At 42.6% G+C, this 20,889-nt stretch overlaps 1 protein-coding gene across 4 annotated transcripts in view; it reads left to right on the plus strand.

Moving 5' to 3' along the window:
* Positions 1-20,889, plus strand: part of LOC140491840 (protocadherin-1-like) — a 381,682-nt gene that overhangs the window by 258,527 nt on the left and 102,266 nt on the right. For all 4 annotated transcript variants that reach the window (XR_011963438.1, XM_072590239.1, XM_072590238.1 and 1 more), the window contains exon 3: positions 5,258-5,477. Coding sequence is in view for 3 of the 4 variants with exons in the window: in XM_072590239.1 (XP_072446340.1) it covers positions 5,258-5,477 (220 nt within the window). In the remaining variant the exon portion in view is untranslated. The remainder of the gene's footprint in view (positions 1-5,257; positions 5,478-20,889) is intronic.

Raw genomic sequence — 20,889 nt, forward strand, 5'->3', positions numbered from 1 at the left:
TATCTGGCACTTCTAGTCTATTTGTCTCCAGTATGAGTCATTTACCTTTGTTCTATATTGATGGAAGGGTGTCTGCTAATTACTGCTGAATATATACACTGCTGACACTTTAATTGTCCTCACCTCCAGCCTTTGAAGGCCAGAGATGTCAACTTGGTGTCACCAGCTGTCACCACTAAAATGTGAGAGGAGATGTTATTCCATTAAGTTTATTTCCCCCAGAGCAGATGTGCCCCTGTCTCCTGTACAGTGAAGGGAGTTTTGATCTAACTGTTAGTGAAGTTGATCCAATCCAACAAGATTAGCCCTGAGTGTGAAGATTGAAGTTCCCATCGTCAGACAGAATACTTGATCTTGCTAGCTGAGACAGTCACAAAGATTGAAATATTGGTCTTGGGTCACAATGACCACACGTCACCTTGTCTTTACTGGTTAGCACTGCTCCCTCACAGCGCTTGAGACCCAGGTTCAATTCCCGCCTCAGGCGACTGACTGTGTGGAGTTTGCACATTCTCCCCATGTCTGCGTGGGTTTCCTCCGGGTGCTCTGGTTTCCTCCCACAGTCTAAAGATGTGCAGGTGTGGTGGATTGGCCATGCTAAATTGCCCGTAGTGTTAGGTAAAGGGTAAATGTAGGGGCATGGGTGGGTTGCGCTTCGGTGGGTCAGTGTGAACTTGTTGGGCCGAAGGACCTGTTTCCACACTGTAATGTAATGTAATCTAATCTAATTTCCTGATCTGCTTCACAAGGAGACTACACCTGGCTGTGGCGGAGTCACGTCTTCCCATGAGCAGACTAACAACTATGTGTACTTTAAGACATTCTTGAGATGGGAGTTGAGCTGTCATGGCTGACATTTTATTGTCCCGCCACCAACTGCCTACACAAAGGTGGTAGTGGGTTCAACAAATACAGTGGAATGGTTTCCAGATCACAGAATTATTACAGTGCAGAAGGAGGCCAGTTGGCCCCCCGCTCAGATCTGCTGCCTGTTCTCCGTGTCCCTACACAACACAATGATCCAAAATAAACCATCCATGTCCTCTTGAATGCCTCAACCAAACCACATTTCCAGATGGTGCATTCCAGACCCTAAGTACTCGCTGGGTGAAAACATTCTCTTCTCACATCACTCTTGCTTCGTTTGCACAGATCCAGCGTCAAGAGTCAACCATGTTGATGCAGGACTGTTGTAGTGAATAGGGCAATACTACATCAAGATTATGGTTTTCTTTCCTAAAGAGCACTTTACAAACCAACTGCATTTTGATGACGAATCTGGCAACATATAAAGATCAGAAAGAAAATATTCATCCAATCAGGTTGTCATTACTTAGACCAGTGAGTCTTTAATTTCCAATTTATTTCTTTGAACTGATTTCAAATTCTTAATCTGCTAATGATGTTTTGACTCAGTATTCCTCTGCATCATGACTCCAGGTTTATGGTTTACTCGTTCAGTGAAATAAGCACTTCGCCCGTTCAGCAGTGAACTCCCTTTTCCCTGGGTCAGGAAAAGTCAATACAGTCAAGTGGGATTAGTGTAGATAGGTCAGCACAGCCTCAGTGGGCTGAATGGCCTTTTGTGTGCTGTATGACTGTAAGAATCCCTAAGGCTTAGGAAGCAGGTTAACGTGGGGGATGTAAGTGCAAAACACAGTGGATGCTGGACATTTGACATAAGAGCAGGAAGTGCTGGAGAAACTCAGCAGATCTGGCATGGGAGAGTGGGGTGGGGGGTGGGTGGTGGGGAGCAGGAGGAACAGAGTTATTGTTTCAAGTTGGGTACAATGTGAAGATTCACTAACTCCACACTGACCTCTCGAGTTCCCTGCTGTGTGAACACCGAAAAATGAGGGGCCTTTGGCTTGTACTCTTCAGCTAATTGTCACTGACATTAACCAAAATAACATGAGTAACTTTGCAAAAATAAACTTTCTTGTTGTTCAAGAAAGAGAGAGACACAATTTTCGACACATTTCAAGGCCACGAGAGGAATAGGGATAAAAACAGGAATATGCTATAGAGGATCAGCCATGATCATAGTGAATGGTGGAGCAGGCTCGAAGGGCTGAATGGCCTACTCCCAGTCCTACTTTCAGTGTTTCCATGTTTGTGATTAATCCCTCAATGACATTCAACTCCTCACATCCTACAGCATCTGGCCAAATTCCCAGGCAATCCGAATCCTCCCAGATTTATTCCCAGTGAGGGAGGTCAGGATTTGATTGGAAGGCTTTGGGTTTGATGTGATCTTGCAGTTTGGCAGAGGCTGAATGATGATAGGTTTTGGAGTTTCTTGATGAACAATTATGGGACTGATTTGTTTGAAAAGCTGGATGTCTGTTAGGCTTTTCTTGTTTTGATTAAATGGGTAGTTTTCTGTCAGCTCCTGAATCATGGTGTCCAAGGTAGATGCCTGATTCTCCCAGTGGGAGTGCTGCTCCTGACTGGACAATGCTGGATACCTTCCTAATTGATTTGTTGTTGGCATTTTGGTCTATTTTTACTTAATTATTGGCAATCCATTTGGCCAAATTTTACAAGTGGGGACAGGACCTGAAGGAGTTCAGGCTGATAGCCCCCACGTTCTGATCTCTTGACCTTCAATAGCCATATCTATCAGTTCTAATGTGACTTCTCATATCTACTTCTAGCATCGTCATTGTAAACCATTCCACAGTTCATGGCCTACTCCGACTCCTCGTCCTATTTCCTATGTTTTCTAAGCTCTGGATTTGCCAATCTGCTTCCCACCTCAACAGGCTCCTTTCAAGCCAATTTCTTTTTGGTGATAGGTCTTAATGCCCCCTTGTTTGATCATGCTGATAGGATGAAACTTGGAGCATTTTGACCACACCTGAAACGCAGTACAAACGCTAGCTTGTTGTCGACATATTTCTCATAAAAACTGAACAGGTTTGTGAAATACTCGTCAATCAAAGAGGCCTCAGCAGAGAGAATTTATAGGTAGCTCCCTACAATCTGGATTTCGTACGTCAATTTGGTTGCTATGTTGCAGGTCAGATTTAGTGAGGAAAGCTTATCTCCATTGCTCCAAGACGGCAGGGTCTCAGCTGTCATTCTGTCTCAGTGAGAATGACTGGAAGATTCACTTCCCTTGATATATACACCCCCTGATTTTTCTGTTGTGAAAATTAACAAGCAGCACATTTCACAGCCTGGCATTCTGTTGTTGTGAGACTGCACTAGATTCGAGCGCACTAACCACATCCACCTGAAGCTTTGAGCTAAAATAGCATTTGGATCATTAAAGAAATTATTTAGTGTGGTGTTACTGCTTACGTATCAGTGAATGTACACCCTTGTCATTTCAGCAAAGTTTATTCATTGAAGCGACACAGTCAGTAAGGATTTAACTGGACAAAGTTTAATTACGTCAACACTGTGCATTGTTCCTTTCTTATGCTCCTCAAAACCTCTCCTTTGTGATTAAACATTTGGTCAGTTCTCTTAATAACCCCTTCCTTGGCACTTTTTTAGTGATACTTTCCTATATTAGAAACCATAATAACAATGCAAAAAAAAAAGTAGTGGGCGGCACAGTGGTTAGCACTGCTGCCTCACAGTGCCAGAGACCCGGGTTCAATTCCCGCCTCAGGCGACTGACTGTGTGGAGTTTGCACATTCTCCCCGTGTCTGCGTGGGTTTCCTCCGGGTGCTCCAGTTTCGTCCCACAGTCCAAAGATGTGCAGGTCAGGTGAATTGGCCATGCTAAATTGCCCCTAGTGTTAGATGCAGAGGTAAATGTAGGGGAATGGGTCTGGGTGAGTTGTGCTTCGGCGGGTCGGTGTGGACTTGTTGGGCTGAAGGGCCTGTTTCCACACTGAAAGTAATCTAATCTAATATTTGCTGGTAGTCTGAAATAAAGACAGAAGATGCTGGAAATACTCAGCAGATCAATATTCATAAAACCATAAGCCAGGACAAGAGTAAGCTGTTCGTCCCCTCAGTCCTGTTCCAGCATTCAATAGGAGCATTGCTGATCTGACATTCTTCACGCCTGCATTCCTGTCTTTCCCTGCAGCCCTTGATTCCCTGATTGAACAAGGTTCTTTCTATCACAACCTTAAATCTACACAAGGACCCTGCAACCCCCTGCAAACATTACAATAATGTTTGTAAATGTGGGCAATATAGTTCAAACCAGCAGTTTAAAGACAATTCACTTTCCCTAAGAGTCGCTAAGACTTTCATATCAATATGTCATTGTTTGATTTGATTTATTGTAGTCACATGTACTTAAATCCAGTGAAAAGCTTTGTTTTGCAAGCAGTACAGGCAGTGTATAACAGACATCGACAAGACAGACAGGTCATAGGGTGCTCAGACAGAGTGAGGCATGTAAGGTTACATCAGCACAGAAGGTGCACAAAAGCAAGCACAACTTTAGATTTGAACTTAGAAAGGCCCGTTCAGTGGTCTAATAATGGCAGGGAAGAAACTGTTCTTCAACATGTTAGTGTGTGTGTGTGTGTTCTCCTGATGGAGGCAGTTGTAGGACAGGTTGTGGGAGGAGTCTTTGATGGTGTTGGCAGCCTTTCTATGGCAACGAGAAGTGTAAATGGAGTCCACGGATTGGAAGTTGGCTTGCATGATGGTCTGGTCTTACAACTCAAAGAACTGCCTGTGTAGTTGGAACAAGATCAGTAGGTATAAATCCCACAGAAAGAGAGAAGGAATTTTATACTTTTTCCAGTTTGTCCATGGAGTGTATTTCTGAAATTCAGAATGTTGATGATTCTTTCCCTGGGGTAATGTCATTGGAACAAACCATTGACTATTGAATATTCATATTTATGAATATAATCCTATACAGGGGTGTACTTTTAAAGAGTCAACTTAAGAACCTTTCTTGTACTTATGAATGGCTTTTTAAAATTGGCTTGTGTTGTGTTCTAATTTGTGTACAAACCAACTTAAGAACCAAATGCAAGAATGGAACCCATCTGTGACCCGGGGGCTGCCTGTATAAGATTCTAAGGGAGCTTGACAGGACAGATGTTGAGATGATGTTTCCACTAGTGACAGAATTTCAAATGAGGGACATAGTTGACACTCATTGAAAACTGGGATGCAAAGAGATTTATTCTTCCAGATGATAAGGAATGTCAGGAACACTGTCCCTCAGAGAGTTATGGAGTAACATTGATGTAACAATGTGTGATTCTGTGTTTCTGTGAGGAAGCTGTCAATACCCACTGTTAATCTTTCTTCCTTTGTGTTTCCTCTTCAGCTTCCCCACAGAAGAGTGACCTTCTCCACAGCCAATCAGTCCCAGGATCTGCAAGACCCAAACCAGCACAGTTATTATGACAGTGGGCTTGAAGAGTCAGAAACCCCAAGCAGCAAATCATCTTCAGGGCCACGTCTGGGACCCCTTACCCTGCCTGAGGACCACTACGAACGCACCACACCTGACGGCAGCATTGGAGAGATGGAGCACCCAGAGAATGGTAATGCATGTTTCATCTTTCCACACTACAGGCCACTGTGACTGACAGTGAAACAGAGCTCTGGGCTGTTTAGCTCCAAACACTTCACTAAAGATAAGCAGTGACAATGAGTGGGAGATGGGGAGAAGGGAGACCTCTCAAAAATTGCAGTGTGGTTATCATTAGAGGAAAGAGGTTCTGCCTGAACATTGAGATTCTGACAGAGGGCTCAGTAGAGTGGTGCAGAGCAGTAAGGTCATAGATTCTCTGACCTTTTTGATCTCCGGCAATTTGGTATGATTGTTAACCCCTCGGGTTAAGGCAGAATCAGCACCTGACTGTTATCTGCTCTCCCTTAGGTAAAGTAAAGAGCCTTTAGCTGTGTGTTGTATATGTGACTCCAACCCCACAGGTACAGTTAACCCATAACTGTGCTCAGAGTTGGACCAGCATGCCACTGAGTTATATCAAACAGATGTATTCGGACAGACGAGAGCACAGTTGGATCCTCCTGAAGAGGGATGTAGGAATCCAACAAGGTAGTTCACCACCAACTTCTCAAAGGCACCTGCAGATGAGCAGTGAATGTCAGCCTCCGATACGCTGAGAATGAGATTTGTTTTTGAAACATTGTCTCCGCCTTGTTGGACAAGTTGGATCAATATGGGAAGAAGTGCAGATTTGTGCTGGGCTGTAAGACCAAAAGGCAAAAGAGTAGATAGTGGGATAGTGGCCATTCAGCCCATCAAGTCTGCTCCACCATTCAGTGAGTCCATGGATAATCTGAAAACCCACAACTTCACTTTCCTGCCTTTTCCCTGCACCCTTACTAATTAAAATGTTTCTATCTCAGCTTTGGACATAATTAATGACTGTCTCAACAGCCCTCTGCAGTAATGAATTCCATAAACTCCCTACTTCTGATGGAAGAAATTCTTCCTTTCTTTCCTTCGACATTGGCCCAGAATCTGTGCACAGTATTCCTGCTGTGGTCTGTCTAGTGCCTTAGTATAGTTTTGGCAAAACCTCCCTATGTTTACATTCCATTCCGTTTGAAATAAAGGCCAGCATTCTGTTTGCCTTCCAATTGGCTGTGATTTATTTACATCTCCTGATTTCCTGGAAGGTATATTAGGTAAAGTTGCATGGTGCTATCAGACCATAGGGCTGCTCTGTCCTGTGAGAGAGAGAAAGAGAGAGAGAGAGAGAGCTGGTTTAACCTGGGGTCACCATGCCTCAGTGTGGAAAGCAGCCTTACTGATTGAGCCATGTGTGAATGGTCATCTGACCGAGACTTCACAGGGTGAATGCATTCCTCAGGAAAGAGTCACTGTCTGTCAGGGCAGGAGAATAGCTGAAGACTTTGAAAAGTGGGAAAACTGCTATTCTATTCTATAAACCACCTTAGCCCATTGACTGACTAAGTCCAAAGATGTGCCAGTTAGGGTGAATTGTTCATGCTGTTTTGCCCCATCATGCCCAGGAATGTGCAGGCTAGGTAGAGTATCCATGGGAATGCAAGCTTGTGAGGCTAGAATGAAGTGCTCTTAGGAAGGTTGGCACAGACATAATGGGCTGAATGGCCTCTTTCTGCATCGTAGGGGTTCTATGATTGTCTAAGTGTTCAACTGAGGCAATAAGTTCATCCTACTTGTGCACAAAGTCATGACTTGACTTTTTGTTTTCAACAACTGATTTTTATTTTGCCAACTTTTCCTCATGGCTAAGGCCACCAATTCTTCCCTGGCACCTGGTCCGGGTTATTTCCTACTGTGTGTGATAACAATAGCGAGGGGCTACTCATAGTGTCAGAGCTGAGCTTTACCCTGTTTCCACCTGCTCCGATTTACTCGGTTATGATCAGGGTCAGGAATCCCACCAAATGTTCATTTCCTCGCCTCAGCAGCCCTGCCTCCTGCTCTGAGAAAGGAGCTGGAATGCAGACTGATAGAAGGGTACTGGGGTGGAAGGTTAGTAAAGGGAAGGGGTGAGGCACTGAGGCTTTTATTTCGGAATGGGATGTAGACATTGCTAATTACATGTAGCATTTGTCACCATCCCTAAAGACCCAGAAGATGAGCAGGTTATTTCAGAGCCAACCACATGCTGTTGGGAGCTACATATAAGACAGACCAGGGAAGAGTTGCAGACTTCCTGAGGCGAATTTAATATTCCAGATTTATTAATTAGACATAAATTCCTCTAACTGTTGTGGTGGGATTCGGTGCCAGCACTCCACGATGTTAACCTTGGATTACTTGGTCAATGACATTACCACTATCAAATCAAAGCATTACCAGGTCCTCTGACAAGTTTCCAGTTATGTAAGGTGAAGGTGGTTTAATCAGTGAGCACCAGGGTCACAAGGGGGCAGATAAAGTGTGTTCTGAAAATGATTACTGCACACGTTTATCGCAGGGACATGCCTAATTCTGGCTGGAGAGTAAGCAAAGGAGATGAAAGTAAATGTGGAAAAATAAAACCTCCATTTAAATATGTCCCTGTAAGTTATCCCTTGTGCTATCGCTGCAGTTTCTGGAAAATTAATCTCTCATTCCAGGATACTTCAAGGAAATGGTAGAGGGTTGAGAACCCTATAGGGATTTGGAGACAAGGGCTTTGAGCTCGATTCTCTGGAACACTGGGCTGTCAGGAGAATCTGGTGCTGGTGAAGTCTCGAATTTCCAAGTGGAAGCTAGAGGCTTTCCTGTGATATTGGTGAAAGGGTAGTAATCAGAGAGAAGGTGGGAGAGGGGGCAGCAGAAACAACGAAAACACTGGAGGAAAAGCTTAGATTTGTGTTCTTTACAAAATTAAAATATTGTTGACTTTTTAAACATTTGCTCAGCATTGTCCAAAAGTCAACCAAAATGACTGTTTTAGAAAAAAATAGTGAGATTGCTGGAGCCCATGCTTTACTAATTTCTATGTACCATATACTTGTACACCAGTTTATAGAAAGTTTTACGTGTCCACGTATGGATAAATAGATCAAGATCTGTGTCTGCAAGTGTCCACGAAAATGGAAATAAAGATCCTTGATTTTAAAGAAACTTCATAACAAAAGAGCAGGTGTCTCGAAGGAAATGTTTCCTTTTATCAATCAGCTGGCAATTTATCTGAGTTATTACAATTGCTTGACTCAAAGCTGTTGCAAAGGTTTTGGTCTCTCCCAGCTCTGTCACTTCCTGCCGTGCAGGTGTACACACACAATCACTGACAAATTTCTATAGTCGTCAATTCATGAGACAGAGTGATCCTCCAGACTGGCTTCGACGCAATCAAAGCCACGTCTTTCCCAAGGTTTTTGTTCTAACTTGTTTTGTTTCCCCCCAGCTTACAAAACCATGCACTATTGTTTTAAAGTTACAAAACTACATTTGAAACTAAGTGTCAAAGTCCTGGTTCACTTCCTCTTGTCTCAGGCGTTGCATATTAATAGAAAAGAAATTGTTGCTTTTTCTTCCTCCACTTGACTTTCCCACCGATCTCCCCTCCTCTCCTTCAGTTGCTGAACCAGTCTCCTCACGCTGTGTCATACTTGACCCTGAGATGACTTTCTGAAAAACCTCTTCTTGCCTTCACTAAAGTTTTGTATTACCATGTCTTTAAAATAGCTCACAGCAACATTTATCCTTTTCTCAAAATATCTGCTACTAAAGCCTTAACTTTTGTTGATTTGATTATTCCAACGTATCTGCAACAGTTCTCTGAGCTTCCGTGATCTTCAGTTTATCCAAGCCCTCTGCTGTGCGTATCATAATTTGCAGGACCCCTGCTCACCCATCATCCCTGTGCTAACTCACCGACATTAGCTCATACAACTGAGACCTCCCATATGTAGTAACGGTGGTTGAGCTGTGAAACTGGGTTCTACTTCAAACAGTTTTAATCAACCAGTTCACGACTGGTGTGAAATCCGCCCCCCCCCAGGAGGGGTACAAACACCAGGGCTTAAATTTACAGTCAAGTGGTGAGACAGGCATGAGGGGTGTTAGATTCGGCAACATTTTTATGTTTCACTGCTCAAACCTATTTTGACCATCAAGACACACAGTGCTTTTAGAGAGTTACTTCAGTATCATGGGTTGAAAGCTTTATTTTGTGTTTGAGAAGTAAGAATGTGCTGTCTTATTGCTTTAAGAGCCATGCTGCTTTCAGAGTTAGGTATGTTAATGAGCCAAGGACCAAGATGAAACAAGAACCAACTGCCACGTACTTATAAGAAAATTCACCAGCGCTGCACATTGTATGTTCTTGTATTATTTGTATGTGATTCAGATTAAGCATCACAGATTCATGTTACCTATTAAGCTCATACTGGTCTATAGCTCAGACTAAAATTTGCAATTACACACAAACCTGGATGTATCCTCCTTCAAACATACTCCTGCTGAACTGCACATGGCAGTTTGTTTTATGGTTTTATCCTGATCATTGACTCATGATCATATCTAACACTTTATAAATGAAAATGCACGTGATCACGTGGTATGAGAGTTTGAATGTTTTCTAAAGGGTATGCCTTTCAGCGGACTGCCTGGAGCTTTCAGCATTGAGACAGAAACTTCAGCTCAGCCGCTCCTTGCCTGTGTTATGCTCCATTCAATCTTTGTCTCAGCCATTTTCATCTAACTCCATCAGCATTTCGCCTTCACAGTATAATGTTACACCATTTCCTTTCTTGGAATGCATCATTTAGAGAGCTTGATCAGTTCGGCTATTGACCAGAACAGAGAGGGTTAATAACTGAGAAACTTATGTCGCTATTTTGACAAGATCAGGATGTTTGAATGTGCTTGACAATCAATTCAGTCAGTTTGAAGTGTGCTCATTGTTACAGTATCTGCATGGACCCAGTGACCAGTGAATTGCTGAGGGATAATTATTAATCAGCACAGCAGCAGAATGCTCTGCTCTTCTTAAGGAACAGGCTTTTTATTTCAGCCCATCTGAGAGAGTGTGCAGTTCTGATTGAACATCTCATCCACGTGGAAAGGCTTCTCCATTGTTCTCTGTTGTGAACTGCCTCAGCAAAACAGAGGAATAAGGGTCCCAGCAGACACAGTGCTTTCAACTGAGGGGAGGCTCACAGGTGTATAAAGTGGTGCCAAAAGGCAATATAACAGTGTGAGAGCTGCATCTTTGAAGCAGAGTCAAACTCTGGGGGGAGACAGTGGTCTTGGAGAGACGTCTTGGCGACAGACTGTCATATTTTGCTTTAAATACCGCAGGTGATTTTAACCGGGAGACCGTGTGTCATTGCTCGTCTGCTCTGTGGGTAATCTGCTTTCACTCCAGTTGCTAAATAATCCTGGAGCTGTGAAATGTCAGAGAAGCTGCCTGAGTCAGTGGGCTGGTGAGGCTGCATTCTGTCCAGAGTGAAATGCCCAGAGCACTCTGCTGCTCAGTAACTCTCCCCTTGTGCTGTGATTTAATATTTTATGGTCTTTGCTAGTCTTGCTGTCACTTGAGGATTTGTTATTGTTTGTGACTGTGCTGGTAGCTATTGCACTGGCCCCAAGATATTTCTTGAGGAAGTAATCAGTATGTTCAGTGCATTAGGCAGTTTAAGCTTGCAAGCAGAATCAAAGGGAAGCTATTAGACTGCTCTGGGTGACAGCACCAGGAAAATGCCTGAGATTATTACATTAGATTCTGCAGTGTTTGTCTTAATTTAGATGCCAGTATGGAAATGAGCAAGATAGTCCAGGGAGAGGTAACTCAGGCCCATGCTAAGCTGGCTGGTGATAGGCAGGACTAACGATAGGAGTTTCCACACCTCGCTTCAGAACCCATTGTGCTGGGAGCTGAGGGTAAAATGCAAATCAGACGCCTTCCCAAAGGGAGTCTATAACTGCTCCCCAAGTCTCCACCACCTATTTCAAATGGGCTTGAACCCAGCATCAGGCAGGGGTTGGGTTTAGCCTCTTAAAGCTACTGCCTTGCTCTAGCACCTGCCACATCCTTGCCCATTCTTTCAGCCGTGGCCTAGCCTCCTCTGTGATCCGTAGTCTCTCTTTAGAGGCATTACACACCTAATAGAGAGCCTTCAGTCTCTGATTGGCTGAGAGCTGTGGGCGGGTCAAATTTTAACCCTGATGCAGTGGAGAGGGGGTTGACCTGAATACCAGCGATAATCTGACACTGAGCACACACCAGATCCAGGTGATGGTCTTCCAGAGGGATAGCTCAATTATTGCACCCATGTCAGTTCCCCGAAATTCCACCTGTGAACTGTTACCTCCACACAAGGGAACAGAGAAGACCTGCAGGGCAAAGCCCAGCTCCTCCAACAGTGGAGCAGCCCCAGGAACTGTCAAAGCTTCTGACTCAGGACCAGGAGGACAACCCGCCCATCCATTCCCTGCACTCAAGTAGCAAGGAGAGATGGAATGTGAGAAAAGAGATTAGATATTGATGGACTAATCCCTGTTACGGCAAATGAAGAGATACTGGATTGCTAACGATCATATTCACTGGGGTTTGGAAGAGAGAGGAGGGAATCTCATTAAACTTGGAGATAGTGAGACCTGCAGATGCTAGAGAGCCAGAGTGGATCAAGAGTTGAGCTGGAAAAAGCACAGCAGGTCAAGCAGCATTCGAGGAGCTGGAGGGTCGACATTTCAGATCGGAACATTTCATGAGAACTATCTCCCACCTGAAACATTGACTCCCTTCCTCCTCTGATGCTGCTTGATCTGCTGTGCTTTTTCCAGCTTAACTCTCAATCTGTTGAAGATCTCATAGAAACCTATCAACATTAACAGAACATATAGGGTAAAAGCAAGATGATCGCCATGCCTGGGGATTCCAGAACTAGGGGTCACATTCTACATTTGCGAGGTAGACCATTTGGGACAGAGATGAGGAAAAATGTCTTCATCCAGAGAGTGGGGAGGCTGTGGAATCCTCTGTCATAGAAAGTGGTTGAGAACAAAAGTATTATAAATACTTAGAATCATGAAGACGTACAGCGCAGAAACAGACCCTTCAGTCCAACTCATCCATGCCGACCAGATAGCCCAGATAAATCTAATCCTATTTGGCCCATATCCCTCTCAACCCTTCTTATTCATATATCTAGCCAGATGCTTTTTAAATGCTGTAATTGTACCAGCCTCCACCACTTCATGTTGCAATTCATTCACACACACACACAACCTTCTGTGTGAAAAAGTTGCCCCTTAGGTCCCTTTTAAATCTTTCCCCTCTCACCCTAAAACTATGCTCTCTAGTTCTCGACTTGCCCACCCTGGGGAAAAGACCTTGTCTATTTATCCTATCCATGCCCCTCACAATTTTGTAAACCTCTATAAGGCCACCCCTCCATCTCCGAAGCTCCAGGGAAAACAGCCCCAGCCTGTTCAGCCTCTCCCTGTAGCTCAAATCCTCCAACCCTGGCAACATCCTTGTAAATCTATTCTGAACCCTTTCAAGTTTCACAACCTCCTTCCTATAGCAGGGAGACCAGAATTGCACACAGTATTCCGAACCAATGTCCTGTACAGCCACAACTTGACCCTTCTAATTCCTGTACTCAATGCTCCGACCAATAAAGGCAAGCATACTAAATGCCTACTTCACGATCCTATCTACCTGCGACTCCACTTTCAAGGAACTATGAACCTGCTCTCCGTGGTTAGTTAAATGTGGTTTTTAAATGGATCAAAGGGATGGAGAGAAAGCAGGAATAGGGGACTGAGTTGGATGCTCAACCATGATTATATTGAATGGAGGACCAGAGTCAAGAGGTCGAATGGCCTGTTACTGCTTCTGAGCTCTGTTTCTTTGACTATCTCTGAGCTTGCTTGTAGCAACCTCATCAGAAAGACAGCTGTAACTGAGATTCAGTTCTCAATCTGAATTTGACTGAGGAGTCAGTCATTGCTGTGAAATGTTCCATTCCATGAGCTGCAAATACTTCCAAGAACATAATGAACTAATGAGTCATTTCATTCTGTTAAAGCAATGTTCAGGTCTGATGTGAAGCTCCTCAAGAGACGTTTCAGTCATAAGATTCAAATATCATCAGCTGGAGGCTGGCACTGGGGAGGGTGATGAGGAAACTGGTTTGCTTTAATACATCAGTGAATTATTTATTGGAATTAAAGCCTATTGATTTTAGCAGAACACAAGCGGCAGAAATTTGGTTGGGTTTCAAAAAGATAATGACAATGGATCGTTGTTTTCTTAATGAGTTGATAATGCCATCTGTGTCCTGGGTATCTGTGCAATTGGACCACTCGTCAAGACGCTATTAGGCCCATTGCATCTTTATCAGTTTTTGACAGAGTTGGCCAATAAATCCCATTCCTCTTTGCCCATTCCCAACTGTCTCTCTGAAATACTTATTCGGTTTCTTTTCTCTAAGTTGTTATTGAAGCTGCTTCTGCACTGCATCTCCCTGATCTCAACCTGATCCATCTCTTTTGAGGGATACAGCTCGTCTTCATAACTTAACCTTTTTTTTTATGTTCTGGTTTCATTCTGGTGAACACATGCTGTACCCTCTCGAAGGCCAATATCCCCTTCCAGAGCTGTGCAGAACTGAACATAGTTCACTCTATGACCATCTTATTTGGTTTAGTAACAGCCTCATTTCCTTCTTTGATGGTTCTGTATCATTGACGAGTTACAGTGCCTTGAAATTAGATTGTTAAAACATTGTACAGCCAGATCTTTATTTCCAGGAATAGTGTAGTGTTTTTTGTTTTAATATGGAACAGGAGTAAACCATGTGGTCCCTTGAGCCTGATTCATCATTCAACAGAATCGTAGCTGATCCGACATTCCTAATATCCACTTTCCTGCCCTTTCCCTGTAACCCTTAATTCTCCCAGGTGTCCTCTGGATGTTTGTTTTTCTGAAAGCAGACCTGGCCGTTAGCAGTATGGACGATGTTTCTCTTTTAAAAGCTGATTTTAAATGTCTATATAAGCTGCATTTTACCATGTTTCTCTATCTCCCAACTTCATTATTTTCAAACTTTATTTTCTTATTCAATATATTGCCTGCTCCCTCAATGACACATTCAGTCGTCCTGTGGTAAACCTTGTTCAATTGTTGGATTGTTCACATTTTGTCTCCAACTCTCCGAGATATTAAACTCTCCCTTTGACATCAACGGCAAAAAGAGCAATGATCCTGATACTGACACCCTGAGAGATAAGTGTACCGACTGACTATTTTTCACCCCAACTCTCTGATTTTTTACTTTTAGTTGATTTCATCACCATACTCCCGCTGCCCCATCAATCCCTTGGACTCCAATTGCTGTTATGTTCTTTGCCTCTAGATGCAAATTAAAGGATGCAATTTGCTTTTTCATGGTGTTACCTGTTTGCACTGCCACTTTTAAAGATCTGTGTCTGTGTTTTATAATTTGATAGAAAGAACTTATATTAATACTTGATCTCCTTACTTGAGAAAAGATGCAATCACATTGGAAATAGTTTACAGAGGGTTCACTGGATTCTTAAGATGATGGAGTTCTCTATTGTGGAACAGATTGACGACCCGAATTGTCAGAGTTTAGAAGAATGTGGGATGACTTAATTGAAATGTCTAAAATCCTGAGGGTTTATGAGGAAAGGATATTTCCTCTTGGGGGAGAATAATGACTAGAGATCACTGTTGAAAAATCAGGGGTTGCCTCTTTTGTACAGAGATGAGGTAAAACCTTTCTCTTTGAGTCTTTGGAACTCTCTTTCTGGCGGGAGCAGAATTCGGAAATATTTTTAAAGTCGAGTGGGAGGTGGGGGACTGAAAGATTATCTGGGTCAGCAGGAATGTGGATTTGAGATCAGTAATAATTTGATTGTATGATGGAGCAGTTCAAGGGGTCAAATGGACGAATCCTGCTTCTGATTTGTATATTTGTATCTTCCTGATGATCCTGAAGGGACTTGACAGAGTGGATGCTTTGCATGTCTTTGCATAACTTGAAGAGAGATTTATCACATTTCAGCATTTTTTGATCAAATATTGACAAGAGAATGGGCACAGATTGGCCTGGGTGAGACTTCCATGAATTTTATAGTGCCAGCCAGTCAAATGGTGAGCAAAGTTGGACAGAAAACTGAAAACACTTGACCATAAAAATCGAAGATTCACATTTGTACTGCTGCAAATACCTGATGGGACAAAACTTAAGCCAATGGTGATGTTCAATTGCAGACCCTCAAAAATACCAAAAAGTAGCTTAAAAGCAAAATACTGTGGCAACCGAAAATAAAAACTAGGAAGTGCTAGAGAAACTCAGCAGGTCTGGCAGCTTCTTTATCGAGAGAAACAGAATTACTGTTTTGAGTCCAATATGAGTCTTCTGTGGTGCACAAGTAGTAACTACAGGGAGTGAGAAAATATTCCATCCTCGTGGATAGACGAAGGTGACTTGAAAATATAGCTGAGGAATTCTTGGAGTTTCTGAGCAGGAGAATCACATAAAGAAAAGTAATCGACTCATCTGATACATGCTCAGATCACGCCTTGTTACTCATGTTGTTGATGAAGTTTAATCAGAAAAGCTGAGATTGATAGAATTTGAATCAATAGTTATGGGGTAAAAGTAGGAAAGTGGAGTTGAAAATTATTAGATCAGCCAAGATCCCATTGAATGGTGGAGCAGACTTGATGGGCTTAATGACCTAGGTCTTAAGGTCTTAAATCAGTAATAGGCCAAAGATTCCCAGTGGTTTAATCACTCTTGTTACAACTATTGGATATCTCTCAATAAATAAGACCTTCAAATATAGGAGAGAGAATAGAAATTACTGGATGATCTGAAGAGTGCAAATATTCACTGAGGGAGGTAATGTACAGCTTCTTGCTGTATTTGAGTGTACAGAAGGTGATTATTGTCGAATGATATGGTGGACTGTGACAATTACTGATGAATGTGATGATGATCTGTTTGATGAGGTCTGAAGAGTGGGGTGGATTATTCTGTTCTGAAGATGAAGAAGAGAGTGACATGTAAGGATTTTAATACGAATTCTGTGCATATTCCCTTGCTGAGTAGTTGTTCCTTTTCAGGAAATGAATGAAATTGTATAAGTTTGTTTCTGACTGGTTTGACGAATGCAGTGTACTTAAATTAAAGTCTATCTCCATGAAGGTTATTATTTGTTTGCAAATGAATTCACTTCAGGCTACATTGGGAAGTGGGATTTCCAAGAGATGTCTCTGTCCTGCTGATTTCTGGTAGTGCGGCAATAGGAGAGGGTGGATTTCAACTGTTCCAAAATATTACTCGTCCACGAGTAAATATGGTACTCAGGGTCTCCCACTGTTGAAAAACACATTTTTAAATATATTATCTCCCACTGAGCTTAATTAGTCCTTCCATATTTTATTTCACTTATCTTAACACTGCATTCATCTCTCTACTTGTTTATTCTGTTTCTACCTTTCTTCATGTTGCATATTAAAGATGGACACAGGGTTGTGCACGTTATAATTTTTCTCCTCTGAATTTGATCTTAAAAGCTGGCTCTTATCAAGTTAGTTCTGTGTGTGGTTGTTTTTTGTTTGATTTAGTCCTGGAATTTTTACAGAATGGGAAGTGGCTCTTTGGCCCATTGTGTCCATGCTGGTCATCAAGTCTGTATGTATTCTAATCCCATTTTCTTGGTCTTGGCCTTTAGTCTTCTGTGCCATGGTGTTTCAAGTACTCATCTAAATAGTTCTTCAAAGTCTTGAGTGTTCTATCCTTTTTAAGCGAAGAGTCCCTGGTACCCACCACTCTCTGGATGAAAACTTTTCCTCAAATCCCCTCTAAGCACCTAGCTCCTCACCTTATAGCTGTACTCTCTGATTTGTGATCACTCTATGAAGGGAAAATGTTTGTTTCTCTCTCTCTGCCCTATCTGTGTCCCTCAGAACTTCTCCAAATTAGCTGGCTCTCAATTTTTGTTTTCTTTCACTAACAGTGCATTGAAAACTTTAAGGTCTAGTGATGGTTTATTCCCTCTGTGGTGACATGGATTTGGGGTTTGTTACATGGGATAGGCTGTAAGCATTGATAGAGACATATGGTCTCTGTAAGGGAATTTTACTCTCAGAGAACAGACTTCCCAGTAGTTGAAAATGGAATGGTGATACACTGGTCTATGGTTGCCAGTTTTGGTTGGTCGTATTCCTGGAGGTGTTACATGACATCTGACTCCATACTTTTTTTCATTGGCACAACACACCCCATACGCAGTCAAGAGTGTGGTGCTGGAAAAGCACAGCAGGTCAGGCAGCATCCGAGGAGCAGGAGAATCAGTGTTTCAGGCCAGAGCCCTTCATCATGAATCCTGATGAAGGGCTTCGGCCCCAAACATCGATTGTCCTGCTCCTCGGATGCTGCCTGACCTGATGTGCTTTTCCAGTACCACACTCTCGACTCTGATCTCCAGCATCTGCAGACCTCACTGACTCCCCATACCCACTGCACTACAAACTGACATTTCACTGCTGGGTTGGAGAATAATCAATCCTTTGGATTATGGAACTAAAATGTTTAAATTTGCTTTAAAAAGATCTAACTGATTTATTTTGATGTTTGAGTGATATTTCTCCTGGTTGTTGGCAAATGTGACCTGGAAATTTGTCTTTAATTCCTGCAAATTTGGGATCAATCCTGAATGGGATTGGTAACTGTTATTTTTTGGAATAGTTTTGAAAGGCACTGAAATGGTTGGTGTTCTGATTCCTCCTGAGTTGTATTCTGGTCACGTCGAGATTTAAACCAAGCTGATTCAGCCCCAAACCCATTTACACCTCCATGACAATGATGCGCCTGCTCTCTTTCATTGGCAACAAAAGAACTGAAATTCATCACCCTTTTGTCCTTAATCCACATAAAGAGAGCTGAAGATGCAGGCTGACTGTGTATGAGTCTGAATGGTACAGACACCAAAGCCCTCAACTTATTTGTTGCTTTTTCCATAGGCAGTGAAATTTGGTTTGTAATAGTCCTGAGCTGATGTCTCCTTGCTCTGAAAACAGATCACTAAAAATATAAGCTTGAGCTACCTGATGCTTTACTTTTCACTGCACTCGCTAATAGCTTTTGTTTAATGACTTAAATTCTGCTGGTTGAAAACTTCCAATCCATTTGCTTTCTTACCTCTCCCACACCTCACCTCTCCATCCTCGTAACCCAAGTGTTCTTTATATCTGCTCTTGATGAACTAGAAAATCTGTTGGTGGCTTGGTAGTTTGTCTAAAAAGAACATTCTGTGTCAATGTCCCGCAATGTGAATGAGCCGCCAGTATTATCACTGGACTGTTAATCCAGAGACCCAGACAGTATTCCAGGGACTCAGGTTCGGATCTCACCACGGCAGATGGTGGAATTTGAATTCGATTTAAAGATCTGGAATTAAGAGATTAATGATGACCATGAATCCATTGCCAATTGTTGGAAAGAACCAACTGGCTCACAAATGTCTTTTAGGGAAGGAAACTGCCATCCTTACCTGGACTGGCTGACATGTGACTCCAGACCCACATCAATGTAGTTGACTCTTAACTGCCCTCTGGGTAATTAGGGATGGGCAATAAAGGTTGGCCTAGTTAGTGATGCCCTCAGCCCATAAATGAATAAAGAAAGAAGCAAGCCCTCATTCAGTGTCAATACTTTCCAGCTTAACATGGAGGGAAGTGGGAAGTTTCAAAGAGATTTTGATGGCCAGATTCCCTTCATTCCACACCAAGACACTGTAGCATGTTGCAGCATTCAGACTATAACTTGCTTCAATGACAACCAGCTCAGTACAAAGTGGTAAAATCAAACAACAAACACTCGATGTTGGAAATCTGAAATGAGAAAGGAAACTGCTGAACAATCTCAATGGGTCTGGCAGTCTGAAAAGTCTTTGGAATTGAAACTTTGATCCTTCTTTCTCTCCACAAATGCTGCCAGAGCTATTGGTTTTTGCTCCAGTCCAAAGATGAACAAGAATTTGTGTGAACTCTTGGGTTCATTCTGTTTCTGATTAAGCCATTGATTTTATTTATTCATTAAATGTGGATGTCTCTGATTGACCAGCATTTATTGCCTGTCCCTAGTTGTCATTACGATAGAGGCACAAAGCTGGCAGATCTGGATCGACCAGAGTTTGAATGTAACTTGAGCAATTTCAGAGTGCGAAGCAATATGATGTACATCGCACGTACAGAACAGAGATAGTAAGTCGTGCTTAGCTGTTCCATGCTGGCACTTATACTGTAGAATAGTGTCTTTGTCATTTTTGTTTTTTATCTGCTCATCCTTCTATTCCTTTCATATCATGTACTTGTCCAGATTCCTGTTAAATGTCACTGTGACGTTTCCATTAAGAAAGCTGGCAAGAGCTCATAAAGCACCACTGAACTGTAACACTCAGCAATGAAAAAAAGGATCTTTGAATTCATTGGATTGGCACCTCATCCAAAACATTCAACCTTTACTCTATTCATCACTGGTGCTCAGTAGCAGCAATATGTACCATCTTCAAATGCATTGCACCAACTCACCAGGACTCCACTGATATCCCTTTCCAAATCTCAGATCTCTAACTCTTAGAAGAATTGGATAGCAGATAAATGGGAACACCACAAGTTCCCCTCCAAGGCACTCACCATCCTGACTTGGAAATATACTAGGAGAAAGTGAGGACTGCAGATGCTGGAGATCAGAGCTGAAAAACGTGTTGCTGGAAAAGCGCAGCAGGTCAGGCAGCATCCAAGGAGCAGGAGAATTGACATTTCGGGTTTCATTCCTGAAGAAGGGTTTATGCCCGAAACGTCGATTCTCCTGCTCCTTGGATGCTGCCTGACCTGCTGTGCTTTTCCAGCCACACATTTTTCAGCTTTGGAAATATACTGCCATTCTTTTACTGTCGCTGGGTCAAAATCTTGGAATTCCCTCCCTAAGGGCATTGTTGGTGTACCTACAGCACATGGGCTGCAGCGGTTCAAGAAGGCAGCTCACCACCAAGTTGAATGTTTTGGATGAGGTGCCAGTCCAATGAATTCAAAGATCCTTTTTTTCATTGCTGAGTGTTACAGTTCAGTGGTGCTTTATGAGCTCTTGCCAGCTTTCTAATGGAAACGTCACAGTGACATTTAACAGGAATCTGGACAAGTACATGATATGAAAGGAATAGAAGGATGAGCAGATAAAAAACAAAAATGACAAAGACACTATTCCACAGTATAAGTGCCAGCATGGAACAGCTAAGCACGACTTACTATCTCTGTTCTGTACGTGCGATGTACATCATATTGCTTCCCACTCTGAAATTGCTCAAGTTACATTCAAACTCTGGTCGATCCAGATCTGCCAGCTTTGTGCCTCTATCGTAATGATTCTCCACTCACTTTCACACACAACAGCAGAAAGCTGAAGTTTCCAGCTGAGCTGTTATATTGGTGTGAATGCAACTATCGCCTCGATTTG

Source organism: Chiloscyllium punctatum, chromosome 20, assembly GCF_047496795.1.
Source record: "Chiloscyllium punctatum isolate Juve2018m chromosome 20, sChiPun1.3, whole genome shotgun sequence".
NCBI classification, from domain to species: domain Eukaryota; kingdom Metazoa; phylum Chordata; class Chondrichthyes; order Orectolobiformes; family Hemiscylliidae; genus Chiloscyllium; species Chiloscyllium punctatum.